Genomic DNA, 21,219 nt, shown 5'->3' on the forward strand with positions numbered 1-21,219 from the left:
AGATCTGTTACTTCTCCCACCCCTTACTTATGGAATATACGTGTTCATCCCTCCTGATAACCTGACAGCTCCTTTTGATGTTGTTATGTGAGCTTTTATTGGTGCTTGCCAAGTGCTGGGCACTGTGGTAAGTGCTTTCAATGCATTTTTCCCTTTAAGTCTCTCAATAACCTTGGGAGTTGCATGCCCTTATCCTTATTTTTCAATGTAGAAACCAAGATACGGAGAGGTAAAGTATCTTTTTTCTAATAAGTGGCAGGGCTGCCTGCCCCTCTTTCAAGGATGTGCCCTTAACACTCTATATTGCTGTAGCTTTTGTCTTTGATTCCTAGACCAGTGCCTGGCTCAGAGTGAGCACTTAGTGTTTGGGAAATATGTGTGGCAAGGTGTGCAAAGGATATATTAGAGTGGGAAGAGACAGGAGGAAGGGGGCCAGCTGGGAGGCTGTAATTCAGGATAAGTCGATGAAGGTCTGACTTGTTGAATTTTGATGAGGTCTCCAGAGGTGATTATTGAAATTTTAGGAGTCAGAGAGCTCATAAAGGGGGTGGTAATGAAGAAAGATCAGAAAGCTTTAAGGGAAAGCCCCTAGTTTGGATTGGAACTGGGGATATCTTCAAAGTTCTCCTGATGAGCACTTTCAGAACTGACCAGGAAGAAGTGCTGGAGAAGGAGGCTGGAGTCGGCAGCACCATCCTCCCTGAGTCAGGTGGTGCTGGGATCCCCAGGGAGGTTCAGGGAGGGTGGCAGTGGAGGAGTGGAGAGCAAGTGAATTTGGGCAATTACCAAGGCTTTTATGTGAATGAGGCTTGCTCAGAATGGAACATTTTGCAGAAATCTTCAGAGTTAACAACTCTGGTAAGTGAGCGATAATTGGGAAGCGTGGCCAGAGGGGAAGAGAGTCACACATACGCCTTAAGGTGGGCCCGAGAAAACCCTGAGACAGGAGTTCCTGAAGGAGACCTGACTGCTTGTGCCCAGTGACTGTGGCAGTTGTTGGAGCTCAGTAAATACTATCTGAATGAATGAATGAATGAATGAATGGCTCTGTAGAAAGCTGGTCAGCTTTTCGGAGGTCAGTTTATGGTAAGCACTCAGTAAATATTTGCTGAATGTTCCTGAACAAAAGTGACAACCATAGCAGATTCTCCTCTTACTCCATCACAGTGTACCATCCTTACTCTTCCACACTGTCCCAACACACAGTAGATGTTCTTTCCCTAAACAGGAATTGGGGAAGCTGCAAGTGTTCTCTTCACTACTGGGAAGCTTCAGTAGCAGAGGTGTGGGCTGCCCTGCCAAGCAGAGAATTGAAGTGGTCTGGGGAACAATTCAGTCTGCAAATCGACTTCCTGAAGTCTTAGCTCATGGTTAGCCTTGGCAGGGTGGACAGGGCTCTCAGTTAAGCCTGCATTAGTAACTAGGACACAGCAAAGCAACTGAGTTTATTCTAAATCTGCTGCTAGGTAACAGCAACAACTCTTAGGTAATGGAGATGTTGGTTGTCTCTTGTAAGGTAGTAACACATTTACTCTGATTTTGATGGTTAGAAAGTCATAATGTGTGTACTAGTTTCTCTTGCTTCCATAACAAATTACCACAAATTTAGTGGCTTCAACAACACAAATGGGTTATCTCACAGTTCTGTAGTTCAGAAATCCTACAAGTTCTCAATGGGCTAAAATTAAAGTGTCGATGGGGCTGTGTTTCTTTCTGAAGGCTCTGGAAGAGAACCTGTTTCCTTGACTTCTTCAGCTTCTAGACATTGCTTGCATTCCTTGGTTTATAACCCACTTCCTCCATCTTCAAAGCTAGCAATACAGGGTGTCTCAGGTCTCGCTTTTGGCATTGTACCTTTTTCTCTGACTTTACTCTTCTGTTTCCCTTTCCCCTTTTAGGGACCCTCATCGTTACCTGGAGTCCATCGGAGAATCCAGAATAATCTCCTTGTTTTAAATTCAGCTGGTTAACAATCTTACTTCCTTAACAGTCTGCATTTCGGGAGTCATTATTCTGCCTACTATAATGTATTAATTGGTAATCTATACTGAACAGCAGTGACTTCAAGTGGGGTTCAATAGAAGAATCCCTGAGAAACCAGAACCACTTTGAAATTTTAGGCCCTTAGAAGGCTCCTTCCTGAAGAGTCAGAACAGGAAGTCCTGGGAGCTCACGGCCACTGAGAAGAGGCGTGGGAGCAGGAGCCATTATGAAACAGCTGCACAAGTCCTCATGGATCCTTTTGTCTTGCTGTAAAGTGTGGCTGCATTCAGTCAGGAAGTCAAACTGAGATCAGTAGAGAGCTGGGGATGTGGGGGTCAGAGTCAGTGCTGGAGTCTACAAGGGGCCAGGATTCACAGATGTTGCTGGAGGAAGAGGAAGATGGAAGTGCATAAGGAGACAGAGAACTGTTGGAAGTCTTGGGGCAGTTTGAGGGACAAGGTTCTGGAGCACTAAAGATTTGAGAAGCTAATAATGTGGACCTTGAGCTGCTGTCACTGTGAACGTTAATCCATGATTAGATGACATAGCTCTGTAAAACAGTCAGGTTCTTTGCTTTTCGAAACATTAAAGTGTAATGTTGATATAAGGAACACAGAAACTTGAGATCTCCCTATCCCACTTAGCTCTTGTGAGGTCTTATTCAGTCTTGATTTAGGACTATTGTGAGGATTAAGTGAGGTAATATATACATATAAAGCACAATGCTGAGCATATAGTAAGTGCTCATAAATATTTGTTTCTAATACTAATTGCATTAACTCAGTTTTGAAACCTTGGAAGCCACTTATATTTGTGGATGTTTTAAAATTGTTTATGTAATGGCTGCTGTGGCTCAGTTGGTTGGTGCTTTGACCTGAAGATTGCAGGTTCAATCCCCAGTCCAGGCACATGTTAGCTCTAGTCAGGGTGCAGACAAGAGGCAGCCAGTTGATGCTTCTCTCACACACTGATGTTTCTCTTTCACCCTTCCTCTCTCTCCAAAGAGCAATTAAAAATGCCCTTGAGTAAGGATTTAATTTTTGTTTAATTGGTTGATATATTAGAACTTAATAAACACTTGACTCTATTGTCTAGGGCAGGGGAGGGAGGAGGGGTAGGAAAATGTTATTTACAATCTCTGAAAACATTGAACCCTTAGGAAAAAAGGTGCAAGAGGTCCTTAGAGGTAAACTCTCTGAGACTCAATACCGAGGGAGGTGGGGTTGAGTTCGGCAGGTCTACAACCCCACAGGTGGGGTGGAACAGCACACGGTGCATCAAGGAGAAGGCTCCAGGTGGGCCCCACCGCCTGCCTCCTTCTCCCTCCCCTGAAGCTCTGTGGCTGCTGCTCGGAGCAGGAGCCATTATGTAAGACTTAGCTCTGCCCTTGCCTTTTAATTTGTCCATTAACTGTAAGTGAGAATCTGGTCTGCTACTCAGCTATAATTCATTCATTTTTCAAGGCTCATGACAATGCTTTCTCGCTCACTATGTGCCTTGTAGTTTCAGTGTTTTAATGTGTATTTAACCCACTTTGTTCTTTTTATCTTATCTTACCTTGTCCTTGTGATGGGCACCCAAATCAGTTCACCATTACATAGTGGGTCATTGCTGGTGAGTTAGAAGTACAGAAAGAGAGTTAGAAACAGGGCCTTTTCTCCAGTTCGTCCTTCTTTCCCTCCCCTTTTCTCTCCCTCCTCTCTTTCCTTTTTCTCCTAAACTTATATAATGTGGCTCTCATGAGTCTAATCTTTGTCTGAGTCATAAACTGCCCTGAGAATCTGATGAAAGTTATGGATCCTTTCCCAAGAAAAATGCTCACTGACACCTAATTCTCTGAAGCCCATTCGTGAGAAATGTAGACATCCATGGTTATGAAATCTTCTCTGCCATGAATAATGATGGTATCAGAGAAAATAATAGCCAGCTGGTGAGGAATCTGTGATAAGAACAAACCAATGAGCCTTGATATTTCTTTCTTTCCATTTTTATGATTTTAAACCAACTTTACATATACTTGAAATTTACGGAACATTTCAGACATGCACCGTAGCAGAAAGACTTGTAAAAATGAACTGTTGTGTCCTCAATGGCCTGGCTGCAACAGTGGACATACAACATGTATTGACTGAGCTGTGTCAAATGGGCGGAGGCCCATTCTCCAAATCCCAGATGTCAAATTATTTTCATCAGTAAAAACTTCAGTTTTTATCACTGAAGATTAAGGCCCTTTTAAAAAATAACATAACCACCATATCACAATGTTACACTTAAACATTAACATGTTCTTTATATAATCAAATATCCGTTCAGTTGTTTGAATTTCCGTGAGCACCTTATAAGTTATTAAAATTGTTGGCTTATTTGAATCAGGATCCAAACAAGGTCCTGCATTCATGTCGAAGCCTGACCTTTCAAAGGCTCTGGCTCACAGTGTTCGACAGCGGCTGTTTCCTTTGGCAAGTCAAACAAAGGAGATGAACATTTATTTAGTGAACTTAGACTGTGGTTAACCAATCTAAATTATGGAAACAAACAAGCCGATTTTTCTAATGGAATTTTTCAGACAGTTGACCTTGCTCTTTACATTTTGCTTTCATAGTCTTAGAGTCAAGAATCAACCATCTCTCCTTCTTCCCCTTCATCCAGATTCCTGCTGCGTTCTATGCTGTGGCAGGTGTCTGTGAACAGTATTAAGCATCCTAATTAACTTGTCCTGTCTTCTGGAATATTACAAACCTGTGGGGAAGCCAACAAGAAAAAATATTATGAGAAAATATATGATTTAAATAAAGGGTTCAGAAAACTAATTCATCAAACTTTATTGGATACTTACCACATACGAGACATTTTACTGGGTGTGAGGTGCATAGTGGTGAAACTAAGTACCTGCCCTCCCAGGGCTTCCAGGTGTGCCAGCTACTTAAAACAGGAAAATGTGTGGTGCCTGCTGTCACTGAATTCATGATCTTAATCATAACGTAGGTGAACAAATAAGTCTAAAACAAAGTCATATTTTTCACCTAAAAGTCATTCTTCAGACAGGACTTTGTACAGAATCTTTACAACTTAGATGGAAGTGAAACTGCCATGTTTGGAAAATTGACTCAAAGCACCTGCGGTGATGTGGTGATGAGGAGGACATTGATGTTAAAGATGTATGTGAAGATTTTGATTAAGGTTATGCATAAAATGTAGCAAAGAATATTTATAAGTTAATTTATGATTTTACATATCTGTAATCTTTCAGTTCTGTCTTCATACTATTTCAGTACATATAACTAAAAGATAAGGATTCTTTTTTAAAAAAAGATTATTTTTTAATTTTTTTTATTTTATTGATTATGCCATTACAGTTCTATTCCCCCCTTATTCCCCTCCACCCTACCCCTGTCCCCACCATTACCCCCCCTTTAGTTTATGACCATGTGTCTCAAATTCTTTAGATTCTATATTTCCCATACTATTCTTGCCCCCCCATCTATTTTCTACCTACCGTCTGTGCTACTTATTTTCTGTACCTTCTCCCCCCTTATCCTCCTCCCACCCCCCTGTTGCTAACCCTCCATGAGATCTTCATTTCTATGGTTCCACTCCTGATCTAGCTGTCCTCTTAGTTTGCTTTTGTTTTAGGTGTGGTTGTTAATAACTGTGAGTTTGCTGTCCTTTCACTGTTCATCTTTTGTATCTTCTTTTTCTTAGATAAGTCCCTTTAACATTTCATATAATAAGGGCTTGCTGATGATGAACTCCTTGAATTTGATCTTATCTGAGAAGCGCTTTATCTGCCCTTCCATTCTAAATGAAAGTTTTGCTGGATAGAGTAATCTTGGTTGTAGGTCTTTGGATTTCATGACTTGGAATACCTCTTTCCAGCCCCTTCTTGCCTGTAAGGTCTCTTTTGAGAAATCCTCTGACAGTCTGATGGGGACTCCTTTGTAGGTGACTATCCCCTTATCTCTTGCTGCTTCTAGGATTCTCTCCTTCATTTCCATCTTGGCTAATGTAATTATAATGTGCCTTGGTGTGTTTCTATTTAGGTCCAACTTCTTTGGGACTCTCTGAGCTTCCTGGATTTCCTGGAAGTCTATTTTCTTTGCCAGATTGGGGAAGTTCTCCTTTATTATTTGTTCAAATAAGTTTTCCACTTGTTGCTCTTCCTCTTCCCCTTCTGGTACCCCTATAATTTGGATGTTGGAGCATTTAAAGATGTCCTGGAGGTTCTTAAGTCTCTCCTAATTTTTTTGAATTCTTGTTTCTTCATATTTTCCTGTTTGGCCAATTTTTTCTTCCTTCTGGTTCACTCCCTTGATTTGAGTCCCAGTTTCCTTTTCATCACTATTGGTTTCCTGTGCATTTCCCTTCATTTCAATTAGATTAGCCTTCATATGTTCCTCTAATTTGTGACTAAAATCAGCCAGTCCTGTGAGCATCCTGATCACCAGTGTTTTGAACTGTGCATCTGAAAGTTTTGCCATTTCTTTGTTGCTTAGAGTTATGGGCTCTGGGGCTTTGAGATCTTCTTGAGCCATTTTTTGGTCTGTTCGCACCCGTTAAGTATGAGGAGCAGAGCCCTAGGTGTTCACCAGGGCAGGGCTGCTCTGGTCGCTGGGTTGTGACGCTTATGTGGGGGCGGGGTCAGAGCGGGGGAATGGCGGCTCCCTCTGCTGCCTCTCGCCGCTGGGGTCTGCTTGGTCTGTCTCACCGCCCACTCTCACCCCGGTCTATCTGTGCACGAATGTGCGACCACAGTCAACCCGCCACCCTGCGCCCTCACTGGGTCCACCCGTTGCAGCCCCACGCCTGGGATCCGAGCACCTGAGTCCGTCTGACCGAGTTTTCCTGTGCAACCCCACTCTGCCAGCTGCTGGCTTTGCCCCTCTTACCTGTCAGGCTGAAGAATTTGCTGTTAACAGACTTCCAAAAAGTTCAATTTTCTGTGTTCTGGCTGTGTTTTCTGTTGCTAATATTTTGTCGTCTCTAAACTGGGTTGTGTGAGAAAGCACGGCGTCTCCACCTATGCCTCCATCTTGGTGGATGTCCCTAAAAATTATTTTTTTAAAAATATTTTACTTATTCATTTTTAGAGAGGGGGGAAGGGAAGGAGAAGGAGTGGGAGAGAAACATCAATCTGTGGTTGCCTCTCATGTGTCCCCTACTGGGGACCTGGCCTGCAACCCAGGCATGTGCCCTGACTGGGAATTGAACAGGTGACCCTTTGCTTCACAGGCCCATGCTCAATCCACTGAGCTACACCAGCCAGGGCAGATATTATTTTTATTTATTGTTAGAGAGAGAGTAAAGGATGGAAAAAGAGAGAGAAACATTAATGTACGAGAGGCAGCCGATTGAAGTTTCTTGAGAAACTTAAATTGGTTGCCTCTTGTACATCCCCAATCTGGGGCCTGGCCTGTGACCCAGGCATGTGCCCTGACCAGGAATCGAACTGACGACTTGTAGGTTTGCAGGATGAGACCTAACCCACTGAGCCACATCAGTTAGGGCAAAGATAAGGATTCTTAAAAAAATAAGCACAGTATCACCTAAAGAGAAAAATAATAATTTCTTTAATATCATGAGAGATCTATTCAATATTCAAATTTCCAATTGTCTCAAATGTCATAACTTTTAAAAAGTTATTTTAAAAATAACTAAAATTTTTGTTTCAGTTAATTTCAGTCAAGACCCAAAGGCCACATATTGTGGTTGGTTCACTGTTTCTTTTAACCTGTTGGTGTCACCTTCTGTCCTCTTCTGTCTCTCCCTTTCTCGTCTTGCAGTTATTTGTTTTTGGAAAGGGGGCAGGGGAGGATTTGTTCTGTAGTTTTCCACAGTCTGGATTTTGCTGATTGTATTCCTACGGTGTTTTTCTGTGGAGCTCCGATTCATTGTATTTTCAGTGATTGCTGTTTGGATCTAGAGGTTTGATCAGACCCAGGGACGCTTTATTCGGCACGATTGCCTCACGGGTCGTGTGACAAGGCCTCCTGTTAGGGGCACAGGCCGTCTGTTGTCTGGCTCTGTGATGGTGGTGGCTGTTGGAAATCAGGGTAATCCATTCGGACTGCAGAATGGCAGTGTTCTCATTGCTATTTGTTCTTTTTTATAATAAGAAACTTCTCTCATCTACTTTTTGGTACAATTTATATAGGAAAACTGCAATTAATTTTTACTAGTTTTCAAAGCAATGAGTTAGTTTATTAGCATTATCTTCCACTATTGACCAATTATTTAATTTTTAAAGTGACATTGTGAACACATGGATTTTCAATATATTTAATATATTCAATCGGTTGCATTTATTAGCCTTATTAATGCTGAAATTGTCTTATTTTTGGCAAGGGACCCCTTTAAGTTGGCTACTGAGTCCTTTTGACACAACCCTAGTTAAATGTCTTTTAGTAGAAAATCGTACTTTAAGAGACCACAATCTAGGTGCTAATGATACTCATTGCTACCGGCTGACTGTTTTTTCTAGGGCTTTTCAGTGGACAGGGCTAGGAAATATAAATTTAAAAAAACGCATCATATATTTTTGTCCGTATTTCCAACTCAAATTCAAGACTGCATTGGTTTTTACTTCTGTCTTACAACTGACTGTACCTCCTTTTGCCACTGCTGAGAACCCAGCTCTCAGTCACACTGAGAATGACAGGAAAAGTTCACATGATTTTCCCCTTGTTTATTCTCACGATACACAACAGTCTCAGAACAATAACACCAACACTACAACCAACCATATGGTAACTAAAAAGCAGTTTAAGATCTTTTTCAATTCTTTTTGTCCTTAGGGTATATGCCACTAAGGATATTCAGTTTATTATGTTTTAAAGCTACTTTGAATAATTTCTTTTGGAATAGTTATGCCATCAATTTGGCATTGGTTTTCATTTTTCTAATTTCTGGGAATTGCTTTTTAAACTTTAAATTTCGTTTTAAAATTATGTAATATATTTGTAAAGTGAGGTATATTCAGAGAAGTTCAGTTTCTATCCTTGTCTGTTTTCCTCTGCACCCTCTCCAGGTAACTATTTTAGAGCATCTTTTATGGCTTATTCTTCCTTTATGTTTTTCAGTGTAAGCAGATGCTTGTGGTCCAAAACCCTTTCTTAGACAAAAATTATACAGTTTTCTCCATCTTATTTTTTAAACTTAATACTATATCTTGGAGATTATTCCATAGTAGTAATAATACATACTTTTAAACATGTCTACGAAACTGAATAAATACTACAAACCGACATTTGAGTATTTCATCTACTTCCCTAAAAGTATTCAGATTGGCTTCTAAAACATTTTTTGAATCTTTATTTTAGAAAAATTGATTGTCTTATATTCAGGGTTGCCTTATTTGGGGGCATAGATGATAACTACAAAATGGTAAAATTAGAACAGTAAACTGGAAATGAGCAGAATCTGGAGGTTCTAGTGCTGGAGAGTTGGGGAGGGGCTTGTTAGATGCTGGACAGTGGGAGGGCAGGCGTGAAGTGGGGGGTGTGCACCGTACCTGTGGGACCAGTAAGCCTGGCAGGAGCCTGTCAGGTCAGGAAGATGGACTAGCAGGGAAATCAGGTAAGATTTTTTTTTTTTTTGGCAATAATTCAGGGTGTAGTGTGTCTTGCTAAGGGAGGTGCCATTATGTTCATTCTTTTAAACAAAGGTTTATTGAGCACTTACTATGTGAAATTTTGTGCAGAGTTCTGGGGAAACAGTGGAAACAGTGCTGAGGAAGACAGATAGGGTCCCTCCCTTAGGAAGCAGAGACATTTCATTACCAAGGAGAAGTACACGGTGCTATGAGGGCATAAAATGGGAAGAGGGGCGCGGCCTAGCTTAGTTTAGAAGAGAAGTAGTCAGGGAAGGCTTCCAAGGAAGTGCATTTAGGCTGAGACCTATGAAATGATGGGTGTTAGTTGCTGGTGGGAGAGGTGGGGGTAGTAGGCAGGGTGTCATAGCTCTAGGCAGAAGGAGCGGCACTCAGGGAAGAGAGTGAGTGTGCTTCCAGAACTGAAAAAAATGTTTAGTGTGACTCAAGGTGTTGGAGAGTATAGGACAGAGTGGATGTGAGATGAGAGTGAATTCGAGGGTTATTGCGAAGGAGGTTTTGGTGAGAAAAGAACTCTTTCCATGAAAGCATGTAATAGGCACTATATACATGGCATGGATGAATAAATACATTTGAAATTCCTAATGTGGTCTAAGGAATGATGATGTCTTAGATAGGAGTAAGTGAATGAGCACAGACTGCTAGTTTTGGAAGGAAGATTAGTTGGGTTTTAGACACCGGAGTCTTGAGTTGTGGCATTCCAGTGGTTTGTCAAATACTGAGCCACACCATTTTCAGGCAGCTGTTGAAATTGTAGTATTTAAACAAGGGAAACAGAAGTAGACCGCTCCCCCTTGGGAATTATATGTAAAAGAAGAAGGTGAGCCTTAGGATGAGACAGAGAAGCTCTAGTCAGGAGCAGGCTGGAGTATGTCAAGGACAGAGTGTTAGTTATACAGGCTTGAACGCTGCAGAGGCCAAGGGGACCAGTTTACACCAGATGACACAATGTGGTTGACAGCCCTTACAAAACACCAACATGTGACAAGAACGGGTGGATGAGTGCAGAGGCAAAAGGCCTGAGCTCTGCAGTCATAAGACTTGGGCTCAGACGTAGCTCTGCCTTTTACCCCGTGGGTGCCCTTGGGCAGGAAGTGTTCGATGTTCTCTGAGTCTGTGGCTGCTCCTTTACTAAATGCGAAAGAGAGTGACTGCCATGTTTGCCCATCAAAGCTACTGTGAGGTTCAAGTTTTAAAAAATGTGTGAGCGATCCTGGTTTTCTTTCAAGGGTTGCACAAAGAGCCTGGCACGTGGTGCTTGACAGACTTTGAATAAATGTGTGGGTATTCCTCTGACTACTCGTTTGTATTTTACTAGAGACCAGATGAAGAAGCTGTGGTGGATCAGGGTGGGACCAGTACAATTCTCAACATCCACTATGAGAAAGAAGAGTTGGAAGGTAAGAGCCGCTGTTCTGCGTAATGGGGGAGATTAGTGAGAGGCCACCTGGTGTGGGAGGAGTCGCATCGTCATTAGAGGACCTGGATTTGAACCCTAACTCTCACTGCTGTAGGGCCTTGAGGGGAAAGCACTTAATTTCCTTTGGCCTCAGTTTCTTTGTCTGTTCAATAGAAGCAAGGATGATAATGCCTCTCACTATTGCATCTAACAGGCAGCCTGTGAGACAGTGCTCTGAGAACGTCAAGTCCAATGTGAATGTCAGTACATGGCCCATTCCATGGGAGTGTGAGGTGCTCGGGTCAGCTTATTGGTTCTTGACAGCTTCTTAGAAATATAAATATAAAGAAAATTTTCAAAGGAAAAAATACAAGTAATTTTTAAAACTCAGTTTGGCTGTAAAATCCTCTTTTTATCCCATTTCTAATGTTTGCTGTTCCCTTCTAACTAGACCCATTTCTGGCTGGTGTTTTCATGTAAACAAGAAAATACGTACATACCCATAACACATTCTGTAAGAGTTCACAGCAGTTACATAAAAATCCAACTGAGGTGGAGAGGAAGAGGCATTCCTATTACCTGCTGTTCGTAGTTTACCTTGTTAGGGTTTCTCTCCCTTTCTTTCCTGCCTCACCCCTAGCTCCCCACACGAGCCCTGTGTGGTGTCCTTCTGCTTTCCTTTTTCCTCTGGGTCCTCGTTTCCTGATAAGTGGCGATGCCCGGTTTTATTAGAGAAAGGCTCCTGTCTAGTTCGGCTTTAATGAAAGCCCACATTTGGCTCAAAGGCCTTTGTGAACTCCTGCAGCCTCCCCTGCAATGTGGAAGGCTATGATGCAGCAACTTTCCAATGAGTCCGGAACAGCATGTGAAAAACTCTCTGTACTCCTTGTTCCCACAACGGGTTTTTTTCCCATCAAAGTTGTACAGTCCCTGGAGAAAACTTGTCCTTCGGATGAGGAGAGTGAAAGCTGTAGAGGCTGACTCAGCCTCTGGATATGTTACCATGAGAACCTAGGTGGGTGGCTTTGTGGAGGTCAGTGGAGTTTGGATATATCAAGGTCAACGTTTTCCAAGTTATTGTAACCAGATGGAGGAACTAAGGTGGGTTTTAGCAGGTGGAAGAAGGGAAGGGTGTGTGGGGGATGGGAGGGTAACATTTTTTAAATGACCCTTGGCTGTTAGGCATTTGGGTAGGATTTTCGTGCAAGTTTTTTTAATCTTCTCAACAACTAAGGCAGGTAGATTTTATCCTCTTTTTTAGAGGAAACTGCTTATGGTCATCTAGGTCAGCAGTTTTCAATCTTTTCCATCTTATGACATACATAAACTAATTACTAAAATTCTGTGGCACAGCACCCTGGCCAGGTGGCTCAGTTGGTTGGAGTGTTGTCCCGTGCACCAGAGGGTTGCAGGTTGGATCCCTGGTCGGGGCACGTACCCGGGTGGCAGGTTTGATCCCATTTGGCGCACATGTGGGAGGCAACCAGTCGATGTTTCTCCCTCACATTGATCTCTCTCTCTCTCTCTCTCTCATCAATTAAAAAAATTAAAGTTCTGCAGCACACCATAAAGCATATTTTTTTGCCAATCTGACAAAAGGTAGGTTTACTTTTGATTCATTCACACGAAACAACTATTGTGTCGGCTATCACCTTTTTTTTACTTGACAGTCTAAGGAAAAAGAGGTCAGTGCCCCTGACTAAATAGTCAGGTATCACATGTTTTTTTTTTTTGTCTTTCCTGTATTTTTTCTTTTATTTTTTAAAATTATTTTATTGTTCAATTACAGTTGTCTGCATTTTCCTCCACCACTCCCCCCGCCCCAGCCAAACCTGCCTCCCTCCCTTGCTCCCACCCTCCCCCTTGGTTTTGTCCCTGTGTCCTTTATCGTAGTTCCTGAAAACCCTTCTCCCCACTGTCCCCTCCCCACTCCCCTCTGGCTATTGTTAGATTGTGCTTAATTTCCATGTCTCTGGTTATATTTTGTTTGCTTTTTTCTTTTGTTGATTATGTTCCAGTTAAAAGTGAGATCATATGGTATTTGTCTTATACTGTCTGGCTTATTTCACTCAGCATAATGCTCTCCAGTTTCATCCATGCCATCACAAAGGATAGGAGCTCCTTTCTCTCTGCTGCATAGTATTCCATTATGTAAATGTACTACAGTTTTTTAATCCACTCATTTGCTGATGGGCACTTAGTTTGCTTCCAGCACTTGGCTATTGTAAATTGTGCTGTTATGAACATTGAGGTGCATAGGTTCTTATGGATTGCTGTTTCAGGGCTCTTAGGGTATAATCCCAGCAGTGGAATTGCTGGATCAAAAGGCAGATCCATTTTTAGTTTTTTGAAGAAATTCCATAGTGTTTTCCACAGTGACTGCACCAGTCTGCATTTCCACCAACAGTACACTAGGGTTCCCTTTTCTCTGAATCCTCTCCAGCACTTGTTTGTTGATTTGTATATGATGTTATGATGGCCATTCTGGCTGGTGTGAAGTGGTATCTCATTGTGGTTTTCATTTGCATCTCTCTGATGGCTAGTGATGCTGAGCATCTTTTCATATGTCTCTGGGCCCTCTGGATGACCTCCTTGGAGAAGTGTCTGTTCAAGTCTTTTGCCCATTTTTTAATTGGGTTTTTTGTCTTCCTGGAGTGGAGTCATGTGAGTTCTTTATATATTTTGGAGATCAAACTCTTGTCTGAGATATCATTGGCAAATGTTTTCCCATATAGTTGGTTCTTTTTTCATTTTAATGCTGTTTTCTTTAGCTGTGCAGAAGCTTTTTAATTTGATGAGGTCCCATTTGTTTATTCTTTCCTTTATGTCCATTGCTTTAGGGGACATATCAGTGAAGATATTGCTCTATGGAATATCTGAGATTTTCCTGCCAGTGTTTTCCTCTAGGACTTTTATGGTGCCACAACTTATATTTAATTCTTTTATCCACCTTGAATTTATTTTTGTGTATGGTGTAAGTTGGTGATTAAGTTTAATTTTTTTGCATGTAGCTGTCTGGATATTGCATGTTTTAAAAATTCTTGTGGCACACCAGTTGAAAAACGCTGATCCAGCCTAATGATGGAGGAGATTCGGATGAAAGTCTGCTTTCTCTGCTCTACCACACTGCCAGCAGGAGGACAGTATCCAGCATCAATGGCTCAACCCCAACACCTTGCTCCATTGTGTAAACGTGTTAATAGATTACCCACCCTCCTTCTTCCCTGTTGCCTCTACCCTCTCAGTGCTCCATGGGGGTAACGTTGCACTCAGTTTAGTTGTTTGGGCCCCTATACCTTTGTTCTCAGCAAGGAGGTAACCATTTATAAACACTATTATCTACTTGAGAGTAGAGTAATAAAGTTGGGAAAACTCTCTTGAATCCCAAGGACTGTGTTTCATGCACAGAGATGAGCTAGCTGAGTTATTGGCAGTAGGAGCAGCTTCTCCTTGATGACATCATCTATTCTTTATGCATTCTGCATTTTGCCGTAGAGGATAGCTGTCTATTATGATGTCATTAATAAGGAGTAGTCATTAGTAAGTGTCATTAATGAGTGTTCTTTACACTTATACCTTTTTGAAAACTAGAATTTCATTTATATTAGCACTATTTTAAAAAAGCACTTCAGGCAAATGGAGGACAAATGGTGCCTGCTTCTCAGGCCTCCTGATGTAGTTCTGGTGCAGCTCTGGAGAGAAGAGGGGTCTGCTGTAGGGCTGGCATTGCTGGGAGTCCTGCCCAGACTCACTCTGAGAGCAGCGTTAGGACTTCATGAGACTGCACCCATGTGGCTTCATCTCTTAAAGGTGTGGGATAAAATCAGTCTCACTTTGAATGGAGACAAGTGAATTATATTCTGATTTGATATGTATGCTGTGATTCAAGGTTTTGTGGTTGTAGATAAATCCCTGACCTTCCTTCCCCTTTATTTCAAACTGTCTACCCCGCATGACAAACCATTTCCTCACCCATTTTCACAACTAGACTTCTGTAAATGTGGGTCTTTTGTATAAGTTGATTCCATCAGTAGGAGATGGCGCATTAAGCCATGACATTGCTTTTTTATTTTCTAATGTACGGGAAGAGTCAAAAGCAAACATTAGAACTGATTTCCGAAGATAAACCCACGAAGAGCGAGCGTGCGTGCCGCGCTCCAGTGGGCTCTCCCAGTCCCAGGAGGACACAGGCAGTGGCTTTAGAGTAATGGTTGTTTCCATTTTTTCTGGCAGATCATTATTCCTGATTAACTACTAGATATATGAATCCTACAGTACGTTTAGTGCCTTAGAATACATTTTAAAGAAATGCGTAAGAGTCATCTGGTCCTACTTACAAATTTAAAAGAAAAAAGGGCATGCATCTGCTCCTCCTGTTACAGTCCCCCCTGTGGTTATTGACTTTGAGTCAACCTGCAGCCCAGGGGAGTGGGGCACCTTTTGTGTGTGCTAATGAGTTCTGTCTGTGCTCTCAGGTAAACTGTGAGCATTGAATGGCAAATCCAGTCTCCATCTGCAGAGTGGGTCCCACCTGTAATTTCTGTCCTGCTCCACAATATCCAGTCCCAGTTCACTGATTGTTCTCTGCCTTTGTATACATATGTACTTTTTCAAAATATACTGTTGCATATTCCCCCTAAGTTTCACAAATGAATACTTGTATTTGAATACAGGTAGCCCCCCCAAAGAATAGATTTGGCAATGACTGGAAAAAAGGATGGAGAATTAGACGGGAAGCAGGTGGAGTCTGAGGTGAGGTGATAGGTAGATGAGGGAGATGAAGATGAGTGGGTGGGGGAGCAGTTGGATGCCCCAGAGAGTGACTACGTGACTAGTTTAGTGACGTTGCCGCGCTGCCAGAAACCAGTTGGATGGACTGGATTTAACTGGTGCTCTAGTCATTGCCTAGTGTCCATTTGTCATCTTTTCTGCTGATTTCACTCAGGAAATCCAAGTTTCTGCTTCAGAGTCCCAGCCTAGAAACTTGCACTACATTTTTTGGTAGCTGCTTAACTCTGATCTCTGCTGGCACTTGTTTTTATCCTTATCTCGCTTATCTCACCAGTGTTTTCAAAGGGCAAGCACTGTGGTTGGCTAATATTTGTGAGCATTGATTAAACCAAAAAACTTCTTAGAGAAGGCAGAGCCTTCTTTCTCTAAGACTTAAGCTTTACCTTCCTACAGAGCTATCAAAGGCATCTCTCTGTAAGATGTTTTCCCCATCTTACAGGTGCTGCAGACCTGCCTAGTGGGATTTAAATACCAAGCAAAAGCATACATTATTTACTCAGTAGACATTTACTGAGGCCCTTTCATAATATCTTTTTGCATTAGTAAGTAAAGATAGAACAATTGAACCATCATAACTTCTTTAAAGAAGGCCTTAGCCCGAGCCTTTCCAGGGTCTTGAACATTAGAACCTAGCCATCATCCAGACAAGACCTGAGAAGTCATTTAGTCCAGCCTCCTTGTTTTACTTTATTTAATAGTGTCAATGAAATGTAGTTAAAATTAAATGATACTAGCAGTGTACCAGCATGAGCCCGGTGGAGGTATCTGGAGTGTGTGAAGGAGAAGGGAGCCCATAGCTGGCCAGTAACCTTCCGGGGGATTTGCTGGGGAGGGGAAGCACGTGGCTGGGATGGCTCTACTGAAGGACTGGCATTACCCTTCAGACTGTTCTTCACCTAAGCCCAGCTCTACCTGGACACACCTGATTTGACATCACCGAGGCCACCGTTTAAGGGGGTGGTTGAAGTGATTCTCCAGGATCTGGTTATGCTTTTCATGGCCCCCGTGTTCCTCATGATTGCCCCGTCTGTCTCTCTAACCTTTCCCCCTCCTCTCCTTTCCTCTTTCACCTTGCTCTGGCCACACCCGCTGTCCCTTTGCCTTGGAACCAGCCCCGCACATTGCCGTCGTAGAGCCTATGCACTTGATCTTCCCTCTTCCTGGAATTCTCCTCTCCCGGGTCTTCTCAGGGTTTTTCCTTCTCATCACTGGGATGTCTCTTCTAATTGCCTTAGCTCCAGTCTCCCTTCTGCCTCCTACCCCTACCACAGACTCTCTAGCACTTTACCATATTTTATTCGTACTAATTATCAGTAGTTGAAATAATACGCTTTCGTTTTTAAGATGTCTGCCTTCCCCAAGTAGAGTGTGTGTCTTGAGGACTGGGATCTTGTGCTGTTCACTACTGTCTCCCCAGCCCTTTGGACAGGATCTGGCACTATAGGTAACTCCAGCCTGATGTCAGTGGGGTACCACAGGAACCTCACTGAGTACTGTCATCGAACATTGTTAGTTAATAGGTGGTATTTTATTAAGATGGTATTCAATTTAGTCATTTTCGTACTTTATAGTTTTCACTGATAACATCAGAGGTCTGAAATCCCACATCTTAGCAAATGCCCTCTTCCTACTCGATAGTTCTGCTTCAGTGAAGTTGTAAGACAACTACATTATGTGTAGAAACCTGCCCGTCAAAAATGTCCTGAGATGTGCACAGGCCAACAGGACTGGCCTGAGACAGGAAGTGGATAAGAGGTGTGATTCTACCAGATACTGACTACTTTATCCTTCTCACCGCTTCTCAGTGCGCTGACTATCCTCTGATCATCTTCCCATCTAATCCTCACGGTTTCCTTTTTATTTTGCTTCATCACTTTGGATATTGAGAGATAGGGGAGGACAAAGAAAATGAGTGAGAAATAAAGAGGTGTTAAAGGGCTTGCTTCAGCAGCACATAAACTAAAACTGGAACCACACAGAGAAGATTAGCATGACCCCTGCGCAAGGGTGACACGCAAATCCATGAAGGGGTGTTAAAGCAGCACCCCAGGGCATTTGAACTCCAGTGGGAAGTAGAGAGCATGGTCGAGGAACATCCAAAGGAGAAGCTGAGCACAGTCTTAGGAAACCCCATTGCTGGGGACAGAAAGAAATGAAGAGTTGGTAACTCTTGCCAGAAAGTCTAGGAAGTCTTTCTGAATTAAGCTGTCAGTGATGAGTTTGGCTAGGCTTTTCTCAATCCTCTCATGCCCTGGTGAATATTTCATTTACTCCAAACATGCTCACTTTGGTTACTCATTCCTTTTGTGGCTCCCTTCAAATTGGAGGCCTTCTTAGGTCACATTTCATTCTCCTGAGGAGGTCCTAGGGGTTTGTATTCCTAGTGGAGGCATGCAGAGGCCATGGGACAAGGAGATGTGGAGGAAAGGAGCGAGGCTGGCAGACTGCTTGAAAGTGGTTTGATGGAGAAGGGAAGAGGGCAAGGCAGAAACTTGGGAAAATAGCCCTGCGTTGGGAAAATTTCTTTTTAAGTTAGAGACTCAAGCACATGTGTAGTCAGGAGAAACCCGTGGAAGGGATGGATGGAAAGAAGAGATGGAGGATAATTATTGGAGCAGGACTCCAGAGGGGCCGGAGGCGATGCTCATTAGCCTGGAAAAGAGGAGAAGCTGGGGGAGGAAAGTGAGCCAGGCAGATGTGGAGGAACTTACTGTGCACGAGAGGCCCTGAGTCTTTTTGTTACAGCACAAAGCGAGGTCACCTGTCAGAGGGAGGAAATGTGGGGTGGGCTGTGGATTTGAAGATAGTAACTAACAACTGAAACAGCTTTCGTGATGGAAGACGTTGGGAGTCAGCCTGAGATCTAGAGTGTTGAGCAGCTGGTCACTGGGCAGAAACGGGGGAAGACTGCGGCTCTGTGTGCGAGGGTGGGAGCCTCCTGGAAGCTGCCGATCCTGGGCTCCGGGCCAGGCAGGAAGGCAGGTGAAGCCAGGTGGAGGTGAGAGAGGCCCGGAAGTCTTGAATGGTGAATGGAACAAAATAAGGTTTATAGAAGGAATGAGTGAGTGAGGGTAGGAGGAACTGGAGAGGAATGCTGTTGGATCATTATTTCATGTTGAACATTTCACGTTCAAATTTTGGCACAATATTTCACGTCTCTCCCTATGACCCCAGCCTATGCTCCCTCTCATTGTAACAGGTCTCGTGCTGTCCTACGTCATGTATTCTACAGTGCAGAAAAAAGAAATAATGAAAACAGATCCTAGAATATATTGGCTGCTAAAATTTATTCCAGACATTGTGTTAATAATTTTATACACATTTCTTATTTTCTGCTCACAAAATCCCTCTGAAATCAAATAATAAACTTTCGGTATTCCTTTTTAAAGACAGTCACAGAGAGATTAGTTACCTCGTTCAAGGTCACAACGCTGCATCACAAGCCAATGATGAGGTTAAGTTTTGGGCCCAGGAAGGGTGACCCGAGCACTGAACCACTTTTCTGAGTTGCTATAATAACAACTAGCATTTGTATTGGCCTTTAATATTCATACACATGATTTCCTTTGATCTGAACACTCCTGTGAAGTTTGCAGCCGCATGCAAGCCAAACATGACCTTTGACTCCAAGATCTCTATATCCTGAGCTCTGGTAGTGCTGGAAGTTTTATCAGGATGGGGTTGCCACCAGGCCAAAGAACTGTAATCTTTTTCCCCTTCCCCTTCTCCCCTCCCTTAAATATGCTAGACTCCTTTTACTAAAAGCATTTTCTCTATAGATCTTCTGCTTCTTTTCAGGTCATAGGACTCTCTATGTGGGGGTTCGGATGCCGCTGGGCCGGCAGAGCCATCGGCACCACCGAACCCATGGCCAGAAGCACCGAAGACGAGGCCGGGGCAAAGGAGCCAGTCAAGGGGAGGAGGGGCCAGAGGCCTTGGCCCACGGTATCACCCTTGGGAGAGAGGGTGGGTGTCCATGGCTGGGGGGCTTGGTGATGCTGAGGGAATGTGCGAGGGACATTAAACAGGTGGTCTTGATTCTCTAGCCCTTTTACAGAGTCTTCAGAGCTTGCTTCTAAGAATGTTTCTAAGACATAAAAGTATCTTCCCCAAAACTGTACGGTTCACATACCCAAAATCAGTAGTTTACTCGGTAAAATCATTTGTTAAAGAATTAGGCATTCCGCCCTGCTGGGTGTGGCTCAGTGGATTGAGTGCTGGCCTGCAAACCAAAGGGTCACCAGTTTGGTTCCCAGTCAGGGCACATGCCTGGGGGGGGCATGAGAAGCAACCACAGAGTGATGTTTCTTTCACTCTCTTTCTCCCTCCCTTTCCCTCTCTAAAATACATAAATAAAATCTTTAAAAATAAATAAATAGTGCAAACTCCATCACTAACTCAGGATGATGTTGCAGAAGTGAAGGGAACCAGGTTTGCTAAAGTAATTGTGGTGATGGAAATGTATTGGCCTCAGAAGCTACTGAGGTGGTCCATTCTATCCCAGGACAGTATAAAAAAAAATAAAAATAAATAGATTTAAAAAATTTAAAAAAGAATTGGGCATTCCTTTTAATCAAATTCGTCAGATTTCCAGTGTCTCAATGAGTTTTCTTCAAGTAGTCTCAGTTAATGTGTTTTTCCTCCCATGAAACTGCTTTCACGGAAGACATTTAAAAAAAAAATTCTGGGAATAAAGAATTTTTTGATCTACGTTTAGGATTATCTTGTGTATATTCCTGAAGTTTTATATCGTCCCGCCCGCCCCCCGCCCCCCGCCCCCCAGGATGTGCTAGGTATGGCAGAATTCTATTTCTGTTGAAGATGAGGCCAGGGGCAGACCTTTCTCTGTGGTTGATTTTCCAGACACACCCTCTCAGCGCGTTCAGTTCATCCTCGGCACTGAGGACGACGAAGAGCATGTGCCTCACGAGCTGTTCACAGAGCTGGACGAGATCTGCATGAAGGAGGGAGAGGATGCCGAGTGGAAGGAGACAGCCAGGTAAGGTCTGAGAAACCTGGGTCAGGATACACGTGGGTAGGCCAGCGTTACCTTTCTGCAAGTGACAGGCCTGTCCTGTCTTTTATTTCTTCATGGGAGAGGTGATGACTGACGTGGGAATGGATGTTCCACAGTGTTCTGTGAAAGGTCTTTTTTTTTTTAAGTTTGTTTGTTTGTTCATTTATTTATTTTTATCCTCACCTGAGGACAAGCTTAGTGATTTTAGAGAAGAAGGGAGGGAGAGACGGAGAGAAACATTGATGTGAGAGAAATACGGATCAGTTGCCTCTCACACGCACCCTGACTGGGAGTCAAACCTGCCACCCAGGCATGTGCCCTGACTGGTAATCGAGGCCATGACCTTTTGGTCTATGGATGATGCTCCAGCCAACTGAGCTACACCGGCCAGGGCTGTGGAGTCTTGATGTTGGCCTCTTTGGG

General features: G+C 43.0%; 1 protein-coding gene and 2 non-coding genes across 3 annotated transcripts in view; all 3 read left to right on the plus strand.

Moving 5' to 3' along the window:
- The window catches only part of SLC4A8 (solute carrier family 4 member 8), a 78,889-nt gene that overhangs the window by 4,160 nt on the left and 53,510 nt on the right, over positions 1-21,219 (plus strand). Inside the window, exons 2-4 of the mRNA XM_037137194.2 lie at positions 10,908-10,989; positions 19,578-19,724; positions 20,643-20,778. Of these exons, the coding sequence (XP_036993089.2) occupies positions 10,908-10,989; positions 19,578-19,724; positions 20,643-20,778 (365 nt within the window). The remainder of the gene's footprint in view (positions 1-10,907; positions 10,990-19,577; positions 19,725-20,642; positions 20,779-21,219) is intronic.
- LOC119043543 (U6 spliceosomal RNA) lies at positions 17,719-17,821 on the plus strand. Its single transcript, XR_005081434.2, has one exon. It is a non-coding gene; the product is annotated as a U6 spliceosomal RNA (small nuclear RNA).
- On the plus strand, positions 20,158-20,290 carry LOC119043553 (small nucleolar RNA SNORA66). The gene has a single exon (XR_005081440.1). It is a non-coding gene; the product is annotated as a small nucleolar RNA SNORA66 (small nucleolar RNA).

The sequence above is a fragment of the Artibeus jamaicensis genome, unplaced genomic scaffold (assembly GCF_021234435.1).
Source record: "Artibeus jamaicensis isolate MK-2021 breed Jamaican fruit bat unplaced genomic scaffold, CSHL_Jam_final contig_233, whole genome shotgun sequence".
NCBI lineage: Eukaryota > Metazoa > Chordata > Mammalia > Chiroptera > Phyllostomidae > Artibeus > Artibeus jamaicensis.